The sequence below is a fragment of the Pteropus alecto genome, unplaced genomic scaffold (genome assembly GCF_000325575.1).
Source record: "Pteropus alecto unplaced genomic scaffold, ASM32557v1 scaffold75, whole genome shotgun sequence".
Taxonomy (NCBI): Eukaryota; Metazoa; Chordata; class Mammalia; order Chiroptera; family Pteropodidae; genus Pteropus; species Pteropus alecto.
In genome coordinates, this window is record NW_006440638.1 from 11398486 (window position 1) to 11419577 (window position 21092).

Sequence of the window (21092 nt, forward strand, 5' to 3'; positions counted from 1 at the left end):
GAGAAAAAAATGCAACTCAGATTGATCTGTTTTTATAAATACTTAAAAATTTTTGGATGAGAAGGCAACTATAGGGAGGTTTGGATGATGCTCTTTTTTTTTTCACCTTAAGATGATTGAAGGCTATCTTTATCTTAGAAAATACTTTGTAAAGAAGCATTTATTTAGATACTCTTGTGCAACTCAACTATAACTTAAGGATTGAATAATTAGAAAATAATTTAAAAAGTAATTCTATTTTGGAGAAATAATTTTTTTCAGAAATCTCTCATAAAGTTTGTTTGCCAATGTTTTTATTGCTACCAGTGTTAGTGACTTAAGAATTTCATGATTCAGAGACTCCAGGAAGCGGAGAATCGAAACCAGGAATTGAGTCAAAGTGTTTCATCAACAACAAGACCATTGCTTCGACAGATAGAAAATTTGCAAGCAACTCTAGGGTCCCAGACGTCGTCGTGGGAGAAGTTAGAGAAGACTCTTTCTGATAGGCTTGGTAACTGCTTTAGTTCTTATAAGCTCAATGCAGAAGCCCTTATTCTAGCTTAGAATTAGGATAATAAATAGTATGATATTGAAAATCACTTTATCTGTTAGTTATATAGTTATATTTTGTGTCTTATGGATTTTTATATCTTTTACATTTATTTTGTAAAATCTTAATTGACTTTTAGACCATTTCTTTTCCCTAACCTAATGTGTTAGATACTATCTAAAATTATCTGTGTCATTTTTTTTTTCATTTATTTTTACCAGACTTCTGCACTCAATTTTTTCCTTGTCTATTGTTAAATCTGACCTTTTTCTAGCTTGTCTGCAATAGTGTAGGAGGTGGAAATCAGATATGATTCTAATCAGTGGCAGACTCCCGAAAGCAGAGATAGGTCTAAGAAAAATCAGGATCAAACCTAGTATTCAGGAGAGAGAAAAAAATGGCATAGGTGATAGAGGCTCTGTTCATCCCTCTATCAAATCAAAGTTGTAACAGAAGCAAGAAGCAAACAGCAAGGAAAGTCACCTGGGAACTAGACGAACAAGCCCTACAACTGGGGAGAGAAATAAGAAATCACCCTGCAATGGGAAGAGGTAGGATAGGACCAAGAAGTGAAGCTACCCGGTCTCAAGTGGCTGAGTAGGACAGAGGCCATAGCAGCGGCAGCCAGCAGCTACAGATGCCTCTTAAAGGGGCTGTGTTTGCAGGCAGACTTTTGCAGTGACAGATCTACTCTCTCTCAGCACCAGCAGCAGGTCGGCTGCTTGGTGGGCACCAGGGACTTAGAGGAGGACACTGAGTTGTCGGAGTGAGGGCTGGAGGCGAGACTTGCTCTGTGCAGAAGTGCCAGCGGTATCCATTGTTCCTTTGTTGAGCCCTCTTCACCTCCCAGTGTGTGGATACAGCACCGCCATAGCTTATACGTCATCAAACTGGATAACAGAGGTCGCTCCGTCCAGAGGATTCTCTGAAATTCTACCTTCCCAAACTCGCAGTACCTCCCAAGTCACATCCAAAGGTTTCCTTAGCTAGTCAAGTGCCCCTTGCTAAGCAGTGCCTAGACACTGGTAGCAGCTGACCGCAGTTTCTGGTGTGGCCTCTTGAGGCAACTATAAGCACATCATCTGTGGATTCCCTGCTGAATCTTAACAGGTAGCTCTGGAGGGGTACAGGTGGGGCTAAACTTGGCCTGCAGTTGAACCCTTTTCAGGGCTATGCCACTGGACACCTACCACACAAAGCCGCACTAAGAAGACCGGGAGACTTAAGAGCTTTGCTTAGTACATAGAAATAGACACAGAAAGGCAGCCAAAATGGGAAGACAAACAGACACCATATGAGAGAACAGAACAGAGTTCCAGAAATAATGGAGTCGAGCAATCTAACAGATGCAGAGTTCAAAACACTGGTTATAAAGATGCTCAATAAACTTATGGGAACCGCAGATGGATTCAGTGAGAACTTCAACAAAGAGATAAAAAACATAAAAATGGAAATGGAAATTATAAAAGGGAACCAGTCAGAAATGAAGAACACATTATCTGAGATGAGAAGCATATTAAATGGAATAAACAAGAGTGAATAAAGGAGAGGATGAAATGACTGATATAGAGGATGGGAAAACCAAGGACACTCAATCAGAATGGCAAGAAAAAAGCCAAGACTATAATAATAATTCGAGGAGCCTGTGGGACACTATTAAATGTAAAAATATCCCTGTCATGGGGGTACCTGAAGGAAAACAAGACCTCGAAGAGCTATTTGAAGAAATAATGGAAAACTTTCCTAACCTGGTGAAGGAAATAGACATAAAACACCAGGAAGCTCAGAGAGTCCCAAAAACCAAGAACCCAAAAAGGCCCACACCAAGATACATCATAATTAAAATGCCAAAGGTTAAATATAAAGAGAGAATCTTAAAAGCAGCAAGAGAAAAGCAGCTACCTACAGGGAGCACCCATAAGACTGACAGCTGATTTCTCAAAAGAAACTATGCAGGACAGAAGGACTTTGCACAAAATATTCGACGTGATGAAACCCAGGATCTACAACCAAGAATACTTTACCCAGCAAAGCTATCATTTATAGTCGAAAGATAGACAAAGAGCTTCCTAGACAAAAATAAGCTAAGAGAATTTATCATCACCAAGCCAGCATTACAGGAAATGTTGGAGAGACTTCTTTAAGATGGAAATACATGTATCAAAAACAGGAGTAAAGAATGGTAATAACTACATTCCTATGAACAAGTACCTCAAGTGGAAAAGAATTAAGTGCTCCAACCAAAAGACAGAGTGGCCGAATGGATAAAACAAGATCCCTACATGCTGCCTACAAGAGACTCACTGCAGATTAAAAGACACACACAGACTAAAAGGAAGGGGACAGTAAAGATATTGCCTTGATGGACCTAGAGGGTACTGTGCTGAATGAAATGGGTCAGCTAGAGAAAGACAAATATCGCATGATTTCACATACATGTGGAAGCTAAAGAACAAAATCAGCAACAACATAAAAGTGGAAATAAACTCATTGATATAGAGAATATTTTTGAGGCTACTAGATGGGGTATTGGGAGAAAGAAAAATTTAAAGGGATTAAGAGGTACAAATTGTTAGTTGCAGAATAGACATGGAGATGCAGAGTGTAGCATGGGGAAGATGGTTAATGTAATAAATATGTAAGAGGGAAGAGGGGTACTAGATTAGGGGTGATCACTTTGCGAGTTATGTGGATCTGTGATCACTATGGTATGCAGCTGAAACTATATTATTGTATACCAACTATAATTTAAAAAACTCATTGAATTGTACAGTGTAAATACAATGAACGAATTGTCTATTTCAGTAAAGCCAGCAGGGGGTAGGGGAAGGGACTCTAGTATTCTGATGCTATGGAGTCTTAAGTTTTTATAATTCTTCTTTACAGAAATGCCCCCAAATTGCCTTTCTGTGCTGTTAATAAAAAGAAAATTATTCTTCCAAGATGTTTATTCAAGCACAGACAGATAGTATATGTGTACATTAGATATCCCAGAAGCTAGCAGATTCATGAAAAATCCATGTGCCCATTCTGCACCTTAAACTAACTGTAATTTAAGACAACGTTGTGATGTAGTTATGAAAGCAGACTTGAGTGTCAGGAGACCTGGACTCAGGGCTTTTTTTGGTTTGTTTTTTTTGTTTTTAATAATCCAGCCAAACAGTCTTGAGCAAGTCACTTACCTTGTCTGAGCTACTCACTGTAAATCATGAGGGGTGAAAGAGATTAGTGGCTTTCAAACAGTCTTCAATAGATCCCTTAGATGCGTGTTTAAGGGCTAGCTGTCGTGGTGAGAGGGACACTATAAAGAAGAAGCAGGGCTCCTTCCAGGCTTCTTTAATGAAAGCAGTTCCTCCTTTGTCTATCCTTTTTTGATTTCCATGTAAGATTTTGTATGGAAAAAGATGTATCTGCTTAAAAAAAAAAACCCATTGAACTAAATGAACCTTCATATATTGTTTAATTTTTATGTATAAATCTTAGATCTGTCATTTATGACAACTTTTTGAGACCAATTTTTTTATGAAATGTGAGACATCTGAAAATGACACCTTCCAAAATAAATATTTAGCGATAAATGAGAGGTAGAAGCCATTATTTTTGTGGTTTTTCAACTGGATTCTGTATACTCTTGGCGATATGTGGTATTGTACTGGAATATAGACAAAGCCACAGGACAAACATACCATAATAGAACATTTTTATTGAGATAATTGTAGATTAACATGCAGTTATAAGAAATAATTCAGAGTGGTCCCTTACACACTTTCCCCAGTATCTTCAAATGTTAACATTTTGCAAAATTATAATACCACAATGAGTGTATTGACATTGATACAGTCTACTGATTTTATTCATATTTCCCGTTTTACTGATACTCATTTGTGTGTCTGTATGTCTCTGTTTGTATATTAAGTTCTATGCAATTTTACCACTTGTGTGGGTTCATGTATCCATTACTATAGTAAAGATATTGAATAATTCCAATATCACAAAGATCCTTCATGTTGCCCTTTTAAACCACTTATCACCTTTGAGCCTCTCCGTCCCTGTTCCAAATCCCTGGCAACTGCTAACCTGTCCTCTATTTCTAAAACTTTGGAATTTCAAAATGCTATATAAATAGAATTGTATAAAATTTCTGGGACTGGTTTTTTAGCCCAGAGTAATTCCCTGGAGATTCATCCAAGTTATTGTGTGTGTCAGTGATTTAGTCTTTTTATTGCTGAGTGCTTTTTAATGGTATGTGTGTACCACATTTTGTTTACCTGATGAAGAGTGTATGGACTGATAAAGATTTTGTCTATACAGATAAGCTGCTATGAACATTTATGTATAAACTTTATGTTTAAATGTGAAGATATGTTTTTATTTCTCTGGGTAAATGCCCAAGAGTGCAATTGCTAGGTAGTTGCATGTTTATTTTAAAGAAAATGAAAAAGCGTTTTCCAAGTGGCTGTCTCTATGAGAGTAATCCATTTCCTCCACATCCTTGCTAGCATTTTGTGTTGTCCCTATTTTTCCTTTTAATCATTCAGACAGGTGTGTAGTGATATCTCATTATTATTTTAATGTGCATTAATTTAATGACTAATGATGTTGAACATCATTTCATGTGCTTATTCTCTATACATTTTCTTTGATGAAATGTCTATTCAGGTCTTTTTCCATTTTCTAATTGGATTATTTGCATTTTCACTGTTGAGTTTTGAGACTTCTTTATATATTCTAGATACTAGTCTTAGATAATGCAGTTTGCATTTATTTTCTCCAAGTCTGTAGCTTGTCTTTTCATCCTATTCACATAGAGCAAAAGTTTAAAATTATGAAGTTCATTTTATCAATTAAAAATATTTTTTCAGTTAGTTGATATTCAATATTATGTTACTTTCAGATGTACAGCGTAGTGATTAGACATTTATATAACTTATGAAGGGATCTCCTGATAAGTCTTGTACCCATCTGGCACCATACATAGCTATTATAATATTATTGACTATATTCCCTATGCATTACTTTACATTTCCGTGACTATTTTGTAACTTCCAATTTGTACAACTTTATCTCTTCACCTTTTTCATTCAGCCCCCCAACTTTCCTCCTATCCGGCAATCATCACTTTGTTTTCTGTATCTACAACTTTGTTTCTATCTTGTTTATTCATTTATTTTGCTTTTTAGATTCCACATATAAGTGAAACCATATGGTATTTGTCTTTCTTTGTTTGACATATTTCACTTAGCATAATATCCTCTAAATCCATCCATGTTGTCACAAATGGTAAGATTTCATTCTGTTTTATGGTCGAGTAATATTCCATTGTATATATGTACTACATCTTTATCCATTCATCTTTCGATGGGAGCATTTAATCCATTTACATTCAAAGTATTTATAGGTGTGTAGTTAATGCCATTTTATTGTTTTCTGATTATTTTTGTAGTTCTTCTCTGTTCTTTTCTTATTCTCTTGCTTTCCTGTATGTTGATGCCTTTCTGTGGTGTTGGATTCCTTTTCTTTATTTCTTGTCTTTTAGATTTTCGGTTTGTAGTTACAATGTGCTTCATATATACCAGGCTTTGTTTATAGCAGTCTATTTTAAGTTGATGGTTGCTTAAGTCTCAGCACATTCTAAAATCATTACCATTTTTACTCACCCCTCTGTGTTTATGTTTTTGTCATTATTTTTAACTTTGCGTGTGTGTTTGTGTGTATCTTTTAATTTACTGTTGTAATTATGCATCACCTTTCTACTTTTGCCTTTTAACCTTTGTTAGTGTTGATTGACTGCTTTTATTATATGTTTGCTTTGGTCAGTGAGAATTTTTTTTGCAATATTTTCATATATATATATTTTTTCTTTTTAAAGAAGTCCTTTTAACATTGCTTGTAATGATAAACTTCTTTAGCTTTTCTTGTCTGAGAATATCAGTTTTTCTTTTTATGGCTCGTGTTTTTGGTTTCAAATCTAAGTACTCTTTGCCTATCCCTAGATCCTGAAAATTCTATTTGTTTTCATAAAAGTTTTATAGTTTTGTTTTATACTTAACTTTATGATCCATTTTGAGTTAATATTCATAAATGGTATAAAGTTTATTTTGAAGGTTTTCTTTTGTCTTTTTTTTTTTTTTTGGCCTGTGGATGTCCAGTTGCTCCAGCACTATTTGTTGATCCTCTGCACTTTTAAAACATAACTCCACTTTCAAATTAAAATACTTTGGGGAAAATGATAATACAGGAATAAATTAAGATTGGTGGTTTAGTCTCTGTAGCCAGTCCTGTCTTAGGCAATAAGTAGTTACAGTATTAAGTGTGGCTGCCTACATCATTAAAATTTTCAAGTCAGAATTGACATGGTATCTTGGCCTCTTGGGTATATGTATATGTGATTTTCCTTTTTATTCTCCATTCAGGTGAATCTCAGACCCTGCTGGCAGCAGCAGTTGAAAGAGAACGTGCAGCTACAGAAGAACTCCTTGCCAACAAAATTCAAATGTCTTCCATAGAGTCACAGAATTCTCTCTTAAGACAGGAAAACAGTAGATTTCAGGCCCAGGTAGAATCAGAGAAAAATAGGCTAAGAAAACTGGAAGATGAAAATAATAGGTGAGCATATTTCTTCAGTGTTTGGTAGCTTAGTGACATTTTAAAGCACTTAAAAACATGTTTTCTGCTTTTAGCCTTGTAGCACTGAGAACTGAAAATATATACTTTTAGTGTTTTAAGTCAGTCATTAGTAATAGGATATTATAACAAGATAGTACTGAGATTCATTGAACCTTACATGTATTCTTGAGATTGTGTGGCATGTTCTGTATGTATTTTCATTTTCTAGAGAAAGGATTCATTGCTTTAATCAGATTTTTTAAAGAAGTCTATAACCACAAAATAGTTTGGAGACCACTCATTCGAGTTATTTTCATATTACAGGGGTTTTAGCAGTGTTCCAAATGTGCTGGTTCATTGGAAACACAACTATAAAATCCGTCTATCTGAAATTATATCAACGCAGTGATTAGTGTGTTTTTTACCCTCTGAGTTCTTCCTTGCAAATTTTACTTTAAAAAAATAAGTAAAAATGATTTATAAAGTAAAATATCTGAACTTTTGCAAACATTTTCACAGAACCCCTTAACTAGCTTTTGCAGAATCTGAACATGTCTGAATGGTCATACACCAATATAAAATATATAAAAGTATTAGACTGGCTTCTGAGTAAAACCCAAGTGATCTGGAAAATAAAATTGGAAAATCAAGCTGATAATAAAAATGATACTAAATATCTAACTGGAGTTAATAAAGTAGTTAGTTTTTAATAGTGTGTACTATCATGTTTTTTGTTTTGTTTCATTCTCCTCTGGCTTAATAGATACCAGGTTGAATTAGAAAACCTAAAAGATGAATATGTAAGAACACTTGAAGAGACAAGGAAAGAAAAGGTATGCTCAATTCTTAAGGCTTCTGTTAGAGAATGGTAGCGAACTAATGAGATGACGATGAAATGGGCAAGGTTGCTGCTTTTGGAACTTTATCTTTCTTAATAAAACAAATAGGACTATATACTTTATGCTCCTAGCTTTGAGGTTGACTAACGATGATGATTTAGTATCACAGGAATTCTCTAACTATATCTCTCTCCATTAGACACTGTTGAATAGTCAGTTAGAAATGGAGAAAATGAAAGTTGAACAAGAAAAGAAGAAAGCAATTTTTACTCAAGAAGCAATAAAAGAAAAGGTATTGAATTTTGTCTTGTTGTTTTGTTTTTGATGTATCCAGTTAGTAGCTATTGTGATTAATCATTGATTGTTTTATAATTTTAGTTATAGTTTATAAATACCATTTCTTCTGTCTAAGATCAGAGTGATGAATTTTAGTAGTGTAAGCAGTGTCCTGGTCAGAGTGGATCCAAGTAATTTGAGTTTATTCAGAGATCTGTGATTTCTAGGATTTAAATTACAGAACTTCCTTTTAAATTAATTTTGTAGTTTCTTACTGAAATTAGTGCTTCTCATTTGGCCCATAGACACTTTGGGAGTAAAACTGGTTGTTCACTTCTTTTCTGGTGAACAAAGGTAATTTTTAAAATTGAGTTTTCCTATATTTAAAGGGTTGGAGTATACTCAATAGCATAATATGTTAAAACTACCTATGCACATTGAAATTCCCTTTTGAATTTATTTGGCATTTAAAAAAATACACTGAAAATAAAATGGATAAGCTGGAAACTTAATGTTTTGTAAAACTCATTAGTAATCTTATTCTAAAGAAATAGATAGTAATTGGTGTTATGTTATATAAGAAGCAGCAGTTCGTGTAATAGTTTCAATAACATTCTTATTCCATTAGAAATAAACCAAATTAGGTTGTCGCAATATACATGGGTCCTCAGATGATTTGATCAAGTCTATTTATACTTTTAAATTACTAAATTTTGTGCCTTGGATAAGACTTCAGAAATTATATCTGTAACATTTTATGAGGATATTAGAATGAGTCTTTGCTGTCATTAATCCTAGGAAAGTTTCTTGCTTTTTTTATTTATCATTTTATTTTTTAATCAGAACTGAATTTTTCTTACTCCTTAGGAACGGAAGCCATTTTCTGTTTCTAGCACTCCCACAATGTCACGCTCAAGTTCAATAAGTGGAGTTGAGATGGCAGGGCTACAAACATCTTTTCTGTCTCAGGTGATGTTTTATTTCTTACATATGCTTAGTTCTTAAAGTGAATAATGAAGAGACTATGCAGATAGCAGTTTGCCTATTACCATGACTTTGCCATTTCATAGGCAGTTCATCTGAATTTGTGAAAGAGTACTGATTGAGGAAATATAGATGATTTTCTGCCTTTGAGAAAGTCATAGAAATATTAAAGCAAGAATTGACTGAATCATTTTGTTTTAACCATATAACGAAATACAATCTATAATAACTGAATTACTCTGGCTTTCTTTAATTAACATAGGATGAGCCTCATGATCACTCTTTTGGACCAATGTCCATATCAGCAAATGGAAGCAATCTTTATGATGCTGTAAGGATGGGAGCAGGATCAAGCATTATTGAAAATCTCCAGTCTCAGCTAAAACTAAGGGAAGGAGAAATTACTCATTTACAGGTATCGGAAAAATTAAATATGCTACAGAAATAGCTGAAATTTTGATGCCCAATAAGAAGCACCTGAAGCAGATTGAGAAATAAAATGAAAAAGTGTCATGTGAAGCCCAAAATGTATCACATATGTTAATGATAAAGGCAGTTGGAGAAATTATCCAAAGATCAGAGCCAAGGGAACCTGCTCACTGATTGCCATAATGAGGGAGATTTACATAACTGTGTGACAGGAAATGCTGGGCTACATTAGGCCTCCCCACATGTTGTAGCTTGTCCAGGTGGGACTTTAGGCATCTAGGAGCAAAGAGCTCTTTGCAGACAGCTTTTTCAAACACTGAGAAAGAGAAGTTGCTGAGCTGAAAATACCCATTTTATTCTTCCCAGATTTACCATGTAAATGTTGCTCCAACTCCCCCTGTGAGTGAGTAAAGGTCATGAGAGAGATTAGAACTGTTAACATTGTGCACCGGAAAAGAAACATCATGAGTCAGAAGGGAGCATCCTCCCATTTTGCTTTTTAAAAACAATGTAGTGAGAAATGTTAAAACGTTTTACCTGTTCAGTGTTAAACTTGATACACTCAGAAGTAAAACTTTCCTCTTCTATTCATATTGTATGACTTTAGTGAGTTGAAAATATTACTCTATTAAATGAGACGTTCTTGAGTTGGAAAAAAATAGATCAGAATAATCTTAATACTTGTTATGTTTATGTAGCCCTGTATACTGTGCCTGTGGGCCCAAATTAACTTCTTTGGTAGTGACAGTAGAGTCTGTCAATATGATCTGTACAGCTGGAGTTAACATTAAACTGTGTTTTTATTTCTCTGGGTTTTTGTAGTAATTTAGAATAACTAAAATATATGCTATTTCCTTAGATTAGAGAAAAATATAGGGTTGCATATTTCAGATGATTGGATTTCCTTTAGTTCTTTATCTCTTTCATAGTAAACCCCATAAATAGGAAAAGAAATCTTTTTTTGCTGCTATTTTACTTAAAGGGCTACAGTATATGTGGTTATATGTTGATATATTTATTTCTTAAAAAAAAAAAACACATCAGATATTTTTGTATTAGTGGGAGCATTAAACAAGATACATTTTGATTTAAATTTCTGGTAATGTTTCTCAGCTAGAAATTGGCAATCTAGAAAAAACACGCTCAATAATGGCTGAAGAGCTAGTTAAATTAACAAATCAAAATGATGAACTTGAAGAGAAAGTGAAGGAGATACCCAAACTTCGAACTCAGCTAAGAGTAAGTATCCTTCACTGAAAGATGAACCTAAGATGTTTTAATCCAGTTACATTAAAACTTATATTTTTAGTTTACATAAAATGCATATATTTGTTAATGATTTCTTTGAAATTTAGAATATTAGTATTTGAGTAAAGAACTTTAAAGGTGAATTATTTATCTTGGTTGTCATATTATACATTCAAAGTATTTTTCACAATCATGTTTAATCCCACATAGGAAAATAGCTAGATTTTATTTGGCCAAGGCTCATTTATAATGTTGCACTTTTGTATGATCTTAGTACTATTTTATACATTGAAATTGTGTATACGTCAGATAGCACATTCGGTATTAATAGCCACTGTTAAGCCATATATAAAAATTTTTTTCACCTTTTCCTATTAGATAAGTGCCAGGGAATACTTAAACCACAGCGAACCAGAGACTAAAATTTTATCAAATGTGCTTAAATTAATGGGAGAAAACACTGATTAAGCTATATATTGGGTAATTATATACTTAGTGGAACAATACAGTAAGATTGATAGCCATTTGGCTTTTAAAATAAATAAATAAATAAATGAATGAATTTATTCATTCATTTATTTATTTATTTATTTATTTATTTATTTATTTATTTATTTATTTATTTTCTTTTTTCTTTTTTAAATGCCTATAGCACCTGGTAGTCCTAGGTGGTCTCCCATTCAAATATTAACCAGGCCCGACCCTGCTTAGCTTCTGAGATCAGATGAGATCGGGCACATTCAGGGTGGCATGGCCATAGACTTTTTTTTTTTATTCCTTTATTTGCTATTTATCCCAACAGACTGAAATGTGAGTTTAATTTGTATGCACATTGATTATATACTTTTATTGAGATTATAATGTGTTTTTTTTGGTGACTCATTTATGATAATATAAATATAATTAAGATGTTCTGTAGAGTTATTTTACAAATTGTAAACAAACATGTTTTGTAGGATTTGGATCAAAGATACAACACTATTCTGCAGATGTATGGAGAAAAAGCAGAAGAGGCAGAAGAACTTCGATTAGATCTTGAAGATGTAAAAAATATGTATAAGACTCAAATAGATGAACTTTTAAGACAAAGACTTAGTTAACATCTGAAAATTACATTCCCATCAAACTGAATGTAAACATTTAATAGCTAAATGCAGACTACTAATAAATTCTCTTATAGAATTTGAAAGTGGAATTTACTTTAGAGTGCAAAAATTGAAAGTTTTATAGTATATAGTAGCAATATTTGCAGTTAAATTATTTTGTGCAATATTTGAACTTTATTTTTGAAACTGTCTTTAAAGAATTATTTTTAAAGCATTTTTTTTGCCTTGAATAGCACAATACTTTACCCTTATATCAATATGGTTAGGGAAGGAGAATGGTGTTCGTATATTATATTACAGATAAATAATTAATTCTAGCTATAATTTATATATGTTTATATGTATGGAGAACATTTAATGAGTGATTTTAACATTGAAACTTTGAAATTTTTCACGCTTAAATCTTAATTTCTAATTACAACTCATGAAAATGGACAATAAGTGTTCAAGTAAAAAATTATTAAACCTCTGGTTATTAAATTTTGAACTAAGAAATCGCACTGACACTGTCTGAGGTTTAAAGGGTAAATAATTTAAATTAAAAAATTTTTCTGCTCGGAACGTTTATTTCACTCAGATTTTACAATTAAGCCTATACAAATTTTACCTATCTGCAAAGAGCTGTAGCTATTCAGAGTTATCTAGGCATGATTGAATAATGGAAAAATTTTACTAATAATGATCTTGTGATGATATCAGTAATATTTAAGTGATTTATCTTATAAAATGAATCGGAGTAATAAAATTATTAACCTAATTTTCTCTTTAAAAATTAATCATTCATATTTTGTAAAGCCTTATTTTTGACACATTAAAAATGAATGTTTGATATTACAGAAAATTCATGACAAAATGAGAAATTATAGGAGTTAACTTTAAATTTGACATTTGCAATTCTGTGTAATTTATCATGTTTTTTCCTTGAAACTTTAAACACAAAAATAGTGCAGAATAGCTTTAAAAAATAGCTATGTCTTTCTCCAAATGTTATTTTGTTCAAAAGTTAACCAGGCTATGTTTTAGACTTGTGAAATATTTTAATACATTTTATTACTAAAAGTCATTTAGCTGCCTTTACTTGCAAATAAAAACCTTCATTTAATTTTTTGTTAAATTTTAAACACTAGAACTTAGAAATATAGCTATAAGTAAGCCATGTTGAAGAATTCAAATGCTTTTCAGGGCAATTCAAGTGACCTCATTTTTGTTCTTTTTGTATTCCAGATAATATTTCTGTCACTGGATCTCTGATGTGTAGCATTAATACATATTCTTTGAGTGTGAGCCAAATTTAGAAAATTAATTTTTTATATTTTAGTGGTAAAAATCAGTGTAATAGCTTTTTGTCACCATGACTTTTTTTTTAAATAAAAAAATGACAAGACTAATGGCAATAAGAAATATACAGAATTAGAAAATATAGGAAACTCAAGTTGCAAAATTCTGTCAAGTGTTTGAAACTAGAAGTTTAGGCATTATTAAATTGTTCTTTTAAAATATTCATTAGCTAGAGAAAAGATTTAAATAAAACTCAGACCTTCCAATTTCATAATATTAAACATTCTCTTCTCTTAACCTTAATTAACATAAATAAAATCAATACAACTTAAAACTTTAAAGTGTTTTCAATTTATTTAATTTAAAAATGGCAAGCAGCTAATTTAGTTTTTGGCTACATATTACCATACATTGTTCTTTATCCACAAACAAATAGCTGATATTCGTAGTGATCTTATTTTACTATAAAGTTAGATCTGTTGATACATTTATAAGTTGAGAAGTGTATTGAATAAATTTCTTGAAAAACTCCCCTTAATAACAATACATAATAAATATTGGTTGCTATATTTTGCTTTATCATTAAAACTTCTCTATCCATATTCTAATAAAGTAATATTTATATTTTAATGGATAAGAGAATAGTTTGCAGTAGATGTTTCCATTCTTGAAGGATAACAAAGATACTACAAATCATAACAATTCCAAGAAAAAAATAAAAGAGGTATGAACCCTGTTGTTCTATGTCTGGACATTTAAGCACAGATAATAGGCATCCTTCTCTTGGGAAGCTAAATTGAGACTACATTTCTTCCTTTTTCTTTGCCTCTCTTTTTGAGAACTTACTGTTTTACAGTTTAGCACATGAGAATGTATCAAATGTATCTATATTGTGATTTAAGAAATTCTAAATATGGATAATTTCTGACCTAGAGAAACATTAGTTTTTGTAATTAGTAAGTGAAAAGAATGTTCAAGAAAAATTTTTTCTCATGATCCCTCTATTGGCATTTGATTCATTAATCGAAAGTTTTATTCAAATACTTATTAAAAGTATATGATCTATAGTATTTAGAAAATAGCCACAAGAAAAAATTGAAAATGATTGTATATATTTTATCTTGTTTTACTTTTTGTTGAGTATGTATACATTTGTTCCAGTGTATTATAATTTTTTATTTTCACTAAAAAAATTTTTCCCTATTCAGTTTTAAATTATATATTTTGTAAAGGGCTGAAAGTATGATTTAAACTAAATTGATATTATACATCTCTTAATTCTAAATGAAAGATAATGTAAATAATAAGCATGGGTCTGATTTTAATAAAGATTTTAAAATAGTAATAATGTATTTCATTTTTAACATAATTTAAAGTGGTTAATACCAATGAATGGAGATAGTGTTGTTTTATGAGGATAATATAACGTGTAACTGTGGAATTCATATTTTAAGAAAATGAGGATAAGCTCAAATTTTTTGTGAGTTTTAAGACTCACTAGTATTAAGCTTCATTTTTCTAATGAATATATATTTTCGGAAAACATAACTAAGATTTACTTATTGTGACTGATAATTAAGGATGATTTGTGTCTTTTCAAAATCTTAAACGGTATTAAGATAGTCTTAAAAGTCTTAATTCTTAAATACTTTTTAAAAAACAAACAACACACAAAATAACCCCAATGCTTCAGTAATCCAGAATTGTGATACAGAGAATTTACTCTTAGTGCTGTCCAGGATTTATTCCCCATACTGCCCTACTCTCTAGTAAGCTAAATTTAATTTTAGAATCCTCAAATAATATTAAGAGGTGTGAATGAAAAGGACCTATGTAGAAAATCTGACAAGCTGGGGGCTACTCGGCAGGCTTAACAAGCCCAGTGACTGGAAAGTAACCACACTGAATGATGTGATCATAAATTCCTAACTGGGTAGGTCATGGTGGGTAGTCATGCCCCAGACCTATACCTTCTTTAGTGAAAGGTTTATCTTTGCCTTAAGTGAGCCCTGTCCATTGTTCTTTTCTTTTTAATTAAATTTATTGGGGAAACATCGCTTAATAACATGTTTCAGGTGTACAAGTCTATTATATACCATCTGTATATTGCAATGTGTACTCACCACCCAAAGTTTAGTCTCCTGTCACTATATATTGACCCCATTTATCCTCTTCATCCTCTCGACACCCCCTTCTCTTTTATTAACCACCACACTGTTGTCTGTGTCTGAGTTTGTGTCTTGTATCCCACAGATGAATGAAATCGTAATACTAGCTATAAGGGAAGTGCAAATCAAAACCACAATGAGATACCACCTCACACCTGTTAGAATGGCTATTATCAGTAAGACAAAAAGTGTTGAAGAAGATGTGGAGAAAAGAGAAACCTCATTCACTGCTGGTGGGAATGTAAATTGGTACAGCCACTATGGAAAACAATATGGAGGTTTCTAAATTAATAGAGCTACCGTATGACCCAGCAATCACTATCCTGGGTATTTACCCCAAATATTTGAAAACACTTATTCATAAAGATACGTGTACCCCTATGTTCATTGCAGCATTATTCACAATAACCAAGACAAGGAAACAACCTAAGTGTCCTTCAACAGATGATTAAAGAAGATGTGGTACATATATACAATGAAATACTACTCAGCCATAAAAAATGATGAAATATAGCCATTAGTGACAACATGGATGGATTGTGAGAGTATCATGCTAAGTGTACATCGTTCTTGTGCATCTAGGTTAACATATCTTTGAAATGCCAGAGTAATCTTTTCCAACCTCAGAGGTGTAACCATCTTTGTAGGAGCAGCAAGTAAATTCATTGTAAACTTGTTGCCTGTTACCATCTCTATTTACTGTAAACATTAACTATCCTATACCCACCAATGTAAAAAAAGTATGTATCTCTCCATTTTGCTTTTAATCCAATCCCAGAGATTCCCCCCATTCTGCTTTGCTTTCTCCTACCTCCTTGATCAATCACCAGTGGATTTCATTTAACCTTTCTTACGTTTCTCCTTTGATTCTAAATGTATAAAATGAACTGCAAAACTGCCTTTTTCTTAATCCAGTGAGCTCTTATTCTGGGCATGTCCTCAGTTTGGCACTAATAAACTCTAATAAACGCTTATAAAATTTTTCTATAGGTTTGGACATTCTTATGTCAACAGAGGGAATGGAAAGTTTTTCTGTTTGCTTAATATTAAACTTTTCTTTATGCATAGTGATGGGCAGAGAATGGTAGAGGTGTTTCAGTTTTATATAATGCCATGACCATTTGTCTCTTGAAATTATAATCTTAATTTTTAAAAATATATATTGTTTAAAAAAATCTGCGGTCATGGTCATAATAGGAAACACAGTGCTTACTTTGTTACTGTGTAAGGAATTCACTTTTATAAGATCATAATCCCTTATCTAGAAAGCTCTGAAAACTAAATGTTTTTTTTTCTTATATAAGTTTGCTGTCAAATCTGCTTTGATGGTAAAGCCTGACTTGCACTGATATGGGGTTATCTATAGGCTTTATCTTAGTGTGAGTACTCATACCCTCTGCTGCAAAATAGTGTGTGAGATTATGGAATTCTGATCCAGGGTACATTGAAGGTGTCAAGTAGTAAATGTGCATATCCTATGCTATAAAAAAAAAAATCAGGAACACATGTGGTCCCAAGGATTTGGAAAAAGGGATTGTATATCTACACTTAACCTTCAAATCAACCTTTTGAAGTCGATGTCATTATTTCCATTTTTAAAATGAATAAAGGTTAAGTAACTTACTTAAGGTCATATGGCAAGTAAGTGGCAAAGTTAGGATTCTGATTTGTGCAGTTTGGCTCCAGAGTCCATGCTCTGAACCATTAACTATACGGCACTTCTCTTAGTGCTTTTCTGTTTAATCATAAGCATATAGATCAACTGTAGCGTGAGTCAAACTTTAGTCAAAATTTATTTGCTTATGACTTTTAATACCTTTGAATTACAGTTTAAACATTCAGATATCAGAGAATCAGTAAACTATATCTTGCTGATAGTTCGGCATTCTGCCTAACACTTTATGAGCTATCCAAAATGTCAATATAAGAGCCTCAAACTTAACATTTAACAAACTTTAATATAATGTACAAATTATGATTATATAAAATTTCAAATTTACACAAATAGAACAGATTATGAATCTCCATATAGTCATTAACATAAATTCTTTAACTGTTCAACAATTCGTGGATCATTTTGTTTTATTTATTTTTCACTTGCATTTCTTCTCAATCCACACTATTTTGAAGCAAATATTAGCCATATGATTTGATTATCATATTTGAGTGTGGGATATTTCTGTAATAAGTAACATTACATCATCAGCTATTTGGTTACTTGCATCATAATTCCATTAGGAAAGACAGGATAAATATGCTCAATTTTTTTTTTTTTTTTACCAGTTTTCACAATAAGAGTGGGTTTCCTTCTGTCATCAGAGATGAACAATGAGATTTTTGGCTTTTGTATTTGGTTGATTGGTTGAATCTTTTTTATATAATATTTAATATATATGTGTTTCAATCCATTCCAGTTACTTTTATTGATGCTTGAAATTATCTTCGGCCAGAGGGATGCTTTTCAAATTGGTTTCTAAGTCTTTTTGATAGGACTCTCATAGCCTTTGATGGTTTCCCTGCTTGCTCCACATGCAACATGTTTCAGGTTCATTTTGTTCATTTGCTGCCCCAGACCCCAAATTACCCATGTTTCTAGGAGTCTCTGTTCTTTTTAATGGGAAATGGTTTGTAGCAATCACAGTCTCAGTGCAAGGGGAGCTTGTTGCTATGGACAAAATAGAGGTGTTGTAATAAATCATAAATTCTTAACTGGGCAGGTCATGGTGGGTAGTCCCACCCCAGGCCCATATAACTTGTTTAGTGGAAGGTTTTTAAGCCAGCCTTGTCCATTGTTCTTTGAAATGCTAGAATACCCTTAGAAGGCGTAACCATCTTCAAGAGCACATAATCTTGTTAACTATCCTGTAATCCAATCCCTGCCTTGCATTATCCTACCTTTATGTAATCTTCCTTACATCCCCTCCTAATTCCAAATGCATAAAAGAAACTGCAAACTCTTATTTGAGACTTTGCTTTCTAGGAATCATCATTTTTTGCTCAAACTCAGAAATTCTCTACGGGTTTGGATGTTTCTTATGTCGACATTGCTATGGAGTTGGTTGTTTATAGGTCTTTTCAATGGATGATGGAGGAGGTTTGTTTTTAAAGATAAAATATATTGTTAATTCATATTGGAACCTGTAATTGAAATTTAGAACTACAAGATTTTTATATAACCTCATCAGGCTTACATCTGTATTACATGTTAAAATTTTCAGCTTGAAAGATGCCGTCTTAACCACTTCCATTTGGTTAATCCCAACCAACACTGCCACTAAGAATTTGGCTATTGAAAACAATTTATGATTCTTTTGTAATTCTTTTAGTCCTGAGGTACGTCCTACCAAGATGTACAAACTACGTTTCTAAGCCACTTGGGATAATTCTTCTGTTGTGGTATGCTGCTGATTCATTTAGATTCATTTATTTTCATTTTACTTTCAATGATAAAGGATTACTTTTTAAAATTTTAATTTTGTTTTATAATGTAAAATACATGATTCTAAAGTCACATCTATATAATGTAGATTCAGAGAAGTTTTTTTGTTACGTCTATGTATATTCCCTTTCTCAGATAAATGACAGCATAGAACACATCCTTTTTCCACCATGCTTTTTCCACTCAATATGTCCTGCCGTGTCTAGAGAGACTACTCAATCCTTTTTCACACCTGCATAGTTCTAGATTGTGTGGATATACAGTAGTTTATTCTGATTAATCAGTCTCCTATTATTAGACATTTGAGTTTATTGTAATGTCAATTTGAAGAAAGTTTAAAACTAAATCTTAACATTGACTGATTTTGGGGGGGAAATTATATGTTGAGAATGGCTGTTGCAATAATACATAACTCAGTCTTATGTTCTTAAAGTCCCATCATGTTTGCTCTAAGGCTGAATGACTACAGGTTAAATGACTACAGGTGCCCCTTAAAGTAGCATCACGTGCGTGTCACACCAATTTAGTTGGCATGTATAGTCTTACAATGAGGCTATTCTATTTTTATAAGCCTTTCTTATGTATTATGTTTTTAAAATATATAAATGTATTTTATGTAATATATATATCACGCCACACAATGGCAAACCAGCTTGTTTGAAAATTTATTTTAAATGCCTACAATTCATTTTGAATTAGCTAACAGGAAAGCTACATTTCCTGTACATGACCAAAATAGGACAGTGGCAAGTAAGCTGAAAAAAGCATGTTTAAAAATCACTGTCCTTATTGGTATGGGGTGGGCAAAATATGAAATAATAGAGCAGTAGTTCCCTTAGAGGCAAAGTCTTTTACATAAAGAGTAAGTAGGTTAATACTGTGAAGTGCTTTAGAATAACGACTGGTGCATGTCAAATACTCTATGTTTTTGCGTTATTTGAAAAAAAAAAAAAAGCCAGATTACATTCCTAAATCCAGATAACACTCATGCCTATTACTAACAGAACTTGTACAATTCTCATAATAACATCTAAAAAACATTATTTTAAAAGCATTTAAGCCTTTGGAAATAAATTGTTGCGTTTCCTATGATCACATTACTTAATACTGGTGACTTTATGTGTCTGAGCATAAGTTTATTTTATGGTGTCAACCTCCATGTAATCAGCTCAAGTTGAATCAGTATTTAATGATTAACTCTAGTATGCTCTCATAGAGATGCCAAGAGTAGAAGACAGTGTAGGAGATGGGCGTTCAAATAATTATGATAAAATAATAAACAATTAGAATTCAAGTCATTGTAAAATAAAATGATAAAAATTAAACTCCACAGAGCAGCACTTGAATTTGGTGAGTTTTCGGATAGGTAAGGGGAGAGTCAAGTATACTACTACGTAATGTGCGGGGACGCCAAAGATCCTCATCATCAGAAAATGCCCCAGATTTGAAAGTTAGGGTAGCTAGCTTCTGCCCTAATTAAGAAAACAGTAAAAATCGTCATCAATGAAACGCAATAGAATGGAGGAGAGTCAGGTTTTTTATCTTAGGATCCTTTAAGCCTTATCGCTTTCTCCCAAGGAGGACACTCCAGCTTCTTTAGATGCCGCTTTTCTTTCTAGCTCTGCTGAGACAGCTGGCGCGGAGGCTCCCGCCCCGACCTCAGCCGCAGGGCCAGCAGATGGTGCCCCACCAGCCCCTCCCAGCGCGCCCGCGTGGGGCTCTGGGCGCCCAGCCCTTGGCTGGCCCGGTGTCGCCCCAGGCTTCGGCCTCCGGCCGCCCCCTCCGCAGGCTCGGGCCCGCCTCCCCGCGCAGGCTCTGGCGCCCCAGGTTTCCGGTGAGCGGCAGTAGCCGGTTATGACGACTCCCTCCTTCTGAGCAGCGGCCGTCTCCTCCTCCTTCGGAGCCCTGACTCCCCCGGCTCCAGGTGGGACTCGCCCCGGGAATCCGCGGAGCCTTCACCGCCCCCTCCCCGCGGTGGCCGGGCTGTGCGCGCCTCTTTCGCCCAGGCACGCAGCGGGCGGTCCTGCCAGCTCCTGGCGCGGCTCCGCGGCGGGCTGCAGCCTCTCCTCGGGCTCCGCCAGCACCTTCCCACCGCCTGCGGGCCGGCGCTGGGCCTCCCGGGCCCCGGGCGCTCGGCCCCTTCGAGGTGCCTGTAGCGGGGAGGATTCCCCGTTCCCGGCCTGCGCC

The 21092-nt window shown here is 33.8% G+C and overlaps 2 protein-coding genes and 1 pseudogene across 5 annotated transcripts in view; 2 read left to right on the forward strand and 1 right to left on the reverse strand.

Annotated features, from left to right (window-relative positions):
- The window catches only part of TMF1 (TATA element modulatory factor 1), a 31922-nt gene extending 18290 nt beyond the window's left edge, over positions 1 to 13632 (forward strand). For all 4 annotated transcript variants that reach the window (XM_015593757.2, XM_006917482.3, XM_015593758.2 and 1 more), the window contains 8 exons: positions 337 to 493; positions 6946 to 7138; positions 7902 to 7971; positions 8177 to 8269; positions 9121 to 9222; positions 9500 to 9652; positions 10780 to 10905; positions 11871 to 13632. In XM_015593757.2, the coding sequence (XP_015449243.1) occupies positions 337 to 493; positions 6946 to 7138; positions 7902 to 7971; positions 8177 to 8269; positions 9121 to 9222; positions 9500 to 9652; positions 10780 to 10905; positions 11871 to 12014 (1038 nt within the window). In that variant the 3' untranslated portion in view covers positions 12015 to 13632. The remainder of the gene's footprint in view (positions 1 to 336; positions 494 to 6945; positions 7139 to 7901; positions 7972 to 8176; positions 8270 to 9120; positions 9223 to 9499; positions 9653 to 10779; positions 10906 to 11870) is intronic.
- On the reverse strand, positions 11558 to 11676 carry LOC112484352 (annotated as a pseudogene).
- A 7043-nt stretch (positions 13633 to 20675) lies between the features above and the next one.
- The window catches only part of EOGT (EGF domain specific O-linked N-acetylglucosamine transferase), a 40593-nt gene continuing 40176 nt past the window's right edge, over positions 20676 to 21092 (forward strand). The window contains exon 1 of the mRNA XM_006917483.3: positions 20676 to 20829. The gene's annotated coding sequence lies outside the window, so the exon portion shown is untranslated. The remainder of the gene's footprint in view (positions 20830 to 21092) is intronic.